This window comes from Pteropus alecto, unplaced genomic scaffold (assembly GCF_000325575.1).
Source record: "Pteropus alecto unplaced genomic scaffold, ASM32557v1 scaffold7, whole genome shotgun sequence".
NCBI lineage: Eukaryota > Metazoa > Chordata > Mammalia > Chiroptera > Pteropodidae > Pteropus > Pteropus alecto.
The window spans coordinates 34,121,970-34,125,919 of NW_006494614.1; the positions used below are offsets into that span (position 1 = coordinate 34,121,970).

General features: G+C 35.6%; 1 protein-coding gene across 1 annotated transcript in view; it reads left to right on the forward strand.

Annotated features, from left to right (window-relative positions):
* PKHD1 (PKHD1, fibrocystin/polyductin) overlaps positions 1 to 3,950 on the forward strand; it is a 413,647-nt gene that overhangs the window by 167,163 nt on the left and 242,534 nt on the right. The window contains exon 41 of the mRNA XM_006926447.3: positions 1,859 to 1,984. Coding sequence (XP_006926509.2) covers positions 1,859 to 1,984 — 126 coding nt within the window. The remainder of the gene's footprint in view (positions 1 to 1,858; positions 1,985 to 3,950) is intronic.

Sequence of the window (3,950 nt, forward strand, 5' to 3'; positions counted from 1 at the left end):
CAGGCTATCAGTATCTTTGTGCCCTTCTCTCTGGTTTTTCATTTCCTGGTGCTTGTAATGTTGCAGAATATTTGATATGGGGGCCAGTTTCCAATAAAAATGAGAATAGCAGTCACATATGAATTATCAATTGAACATAATCAAAACCCTCTCTTGCTCAAACATTTACTTCATCTGCCTTCTCTAACCTCTGCTTCAGAGTAGCCATACTTTAATTCATTTTCATAAATTAGGTTTTACTTGAAAATAGATTCAGTGTTTTAAAAAAAAGTTTGAAAACCGTGAAGTTAATACATTGTCCCCCATTGTCCCCCATTTTAAAATGCAATTTTTTTTCCTAGGAGGGGAGGACATATTAACCCAGAGGTTAGAAACTTCTGTCATTCTTTGCAGAGATCTTTCATTATTTCATGCCCTGAAGGCCCTCACGACCCATGTAGCCAATTGACCCCAGCAATTAGAGTTAGAGAGTCTTGGAATCTTTGCATGCACACCACTTTTAAAGGTTTGTCAATTCCCGAACTTAACTCATAATATCTCGATAAACACATTAGTACTTGTCGGTTGTTCAGACGGGCAGGTATATCCTAATGGAGTGATACTATGGGGGAGATCTGAAGTTGGGAAAAGTCTGCCACAGGCAGTGTTTGCTATAGAAGTAGATACAGATGGTTTACCTTATTGTTGAGTAAGGTGAGAGCATCTGGTACTAGGGGAGCTGATATCAAAGGGAATGTGGAGGCCCTGCATCTACGGAGAATTTATAGTCAAGAATTTTCTGTAGTTCCAATTTAAAAATCAAATTATTCCATAAACAAAAGTAATTTTTCCAATACTCTAAACATTTGACATTGATATATTTCTCATTAACTAGAAATAATACAAAACTTCTTTTTCAGGATTTATAATTTAATTAGCCAAATAATACATTTTTTATTATTTTAGTGTAAATTTCCTCCATCAGACTAAAGATACACAAGTGCAGAATTTACTTAGTTTTATGCATCTTTATATCTTCAGAACAATGCCCAATTCCTAAAATATATAGTTGATATTCAGTAAATATATATTCATTGTTGAGCCAGTCCACATAAATTCATTTGGAGGTCATAAGACATGCTCATGGAGCCAGTGTGATGGTTTTGCTAAATGTCAGTTCCTTTTACCGTATATAGGGTACTTCCCCTTCAGCTTCATAAACCCACCATATACAGATATGAGAGTTGAGATCCTCAGGTCAACCTCTGGCTTTGCTTATGTCAAATTACAATCTTGTACACCTAAAAATTATATAATGTTATTTGCCAATGTGACCCAAATAAATTTAATTTAAAAAAGAGAGAACCTTTGGCCCTCTTGGCCCAAAAAGTTAAATATCGTTGCCCAGCAAATTAAAAATATTACTTCACAGCTCGAGAAATAATGACTATATCTCCTCATGCCAGATGCAGTTTTCAAAAATCAGGACTGGTCTGTAAGTCTCACTCTTCACGCCGTTCTACCTGCTGTCTATCCGCCACGTTGTGATGAGAGTTCATACCAAAGATGGTGGCCAATTGGAAACTGTGACAGCCACGTAGTCTTTCGTAGTGTGGCCATCCTGTCTTTTTATCAGATGTGTTTCTTTTTCAACATCTTGGATTCTACCCTGCTTTTCTGTGGTATCTTTGAAGCACTTTAGCCTGAGTTGCCCATTTTTAAAATTTGGTTTCTGCTTCTAACTCCTCATTTCCTGAATTTCATCATTGTGTGGGAGAATGTTCTTAGTTATCATACAGCTTGCTTTGGAGATGATTAGCAGAATCTGAGTGCCCTTTAAGATTCTCTTCTCATTTTTCCCCGGCCCTTTCCTGTTCAGATTCCTATATTCAGGGCTGCACGGTGTGGGGTGCCTTCAGTAGAGGACTCAGCATGTTCGGGACCGTGGGCCTCACGGTGGATAGTAATGTGTTCTACAATATTTTAGGCCACGCACTGCTGGTGGGTAAGTGAAATGAGCATGTTGAATTTGGGTATTCTTGCATAAGACACATAGTTTTTCAAAAAATATTGTCCCAAAATTTGAATTTCCAATTTCTAAACACTTTAGCCTTTGCTCATTAGCAATAAGCCATAGTTAAAAATTCTAAATTTAAATTTAGTTATCAGTGTTTGGCTAACCAAGCTTTATTAATGGAAAACTGATCTTCTAAAGATGACATTTCAGTTCATGTTAATAAATACATAATGGAAGGTTTTAAAATTTACTGACAGCAATTTTCATAATATTTCAAAGTCACATAAATATGTCTTTGTACCATCTCATGGAATGTCAAATCTGGATGCTGGACAAGTTGTTAAAAATCTTGAATTCTGTTTTTAGCTGATCCTTTGGCTTGCTGAAGAATCCCATGTTTCAGAATCTTGTAATTGGTCACCTGTATCTACTTTTTTTTCCTACTAAAGTTAATTCCCCTTGAAGAACCCAGAATTATCCTTTAAAATTTTAATTACGTCTTATCACTTCTCTCCTTAAAATCTTTTAAGAGTTTCTTATTGCTCTTAGAGTACAATCCAGGATTCCCTCAGTGATTTTTTCCTCATTAATCTCTGCAAAACTGTCTTGCTCGTTTTCCCTCCCTCTCTACTATAGCTGCACTGACCCGTTTTACTTTAATTCTTTCAAAAGACCATACTTTCTCCTACCTCAGGGTCTTTGCACAAGCCCTTTTCCTCTGTTTATACCATTACTTGCCTCCTGCAAGATTCTTTGTTTAAGCTCTTTCAGCACCAATCATTTAATGATTAAAAATTATATATCATATTTCTGATAATTTGATAATATCTGTTTTTACCATCAGATTTCATATGAATATTGTTTCCTTAGCATTTAGCACATTAAATAGCGCATTGTAGCTGTATGTGTTGAAAGAAATAAATCAATTAATGAACAAAGGGTCATTGGTTATATCAGAATAAAAAAGCAAATCAGAGGTTTTCACTGAAAATAAGATGATAACTGTATTTATTAAATAGTGTTTTATATTTAAATGAATTCTGTGATATCATTAGTGGGAAAATGTACATGTTTTATTTAAGAATAATCTGTTAAGATAAAAGCTACAAAGGTTCTAATTCTGAGAGAGAAACTGTTTAGTGAAATAGTATGGATCATATAAACTTGCTTTAAAACGAATTCCACCTCTAAAAGGCAATGAGCAATGGACAATAAAAGTGATCAGGGGCAGGAAAATCTGATCGGAAAAGGACAGCTACAGGGCGATCAAACTAACAGATGGAGGATTAGCTTTATTTTTATTTTTATCTCTGTAAGGGGAAAGTATGCTAAAACTTGGAGCAGAAATTCAGGAAGGTACCCTAACAATATTATTTTAGGGGAAAACAATTTTATGAAATAGACATTAACTAAACAAGTAAGAAAACCTGCAGGAGAAATTTAGCCTTTAGGGCTTGGATTTATGAATTGGCAGCTCTAGACGTCTATTGTAGTGTAGATGAGGGAATTATAATATTTGTTTATTTGTCTATTATAGATAAAGTACTCGATTCATACAAAACAATTTGTAAGTCCAGACTCATGAAATTACATGAGAATTCTAGATACCTAAAGACCTAAAAAAAGAGAGCCTCTGTGGGACTGGGGCTCTGTGGGGCTGCTTTCTATTGATGCCATATAAGTGGCTAATATCTCTCTATAGCATGGCCCATGCTCTTTTATTCTCTCTCATTTTAAACCTTAGTGGCTTGGGTGTGAGGATTCCAGATACTGTCCAGCCTGTTCCTCTAGGACATTCCAGATCTTCCAGGGAAAAAGAGACGCATGTAGATAGCTGGTGGCCAATTTGAACAGCTAGAGATAGATCTGGAGCTGACACAGTGTATGCAGCATTTAACTATGAAGACAGTCACTTAGTTCTTCCTAAGAAGTAAAATAGTAGATCTCTTCCTTC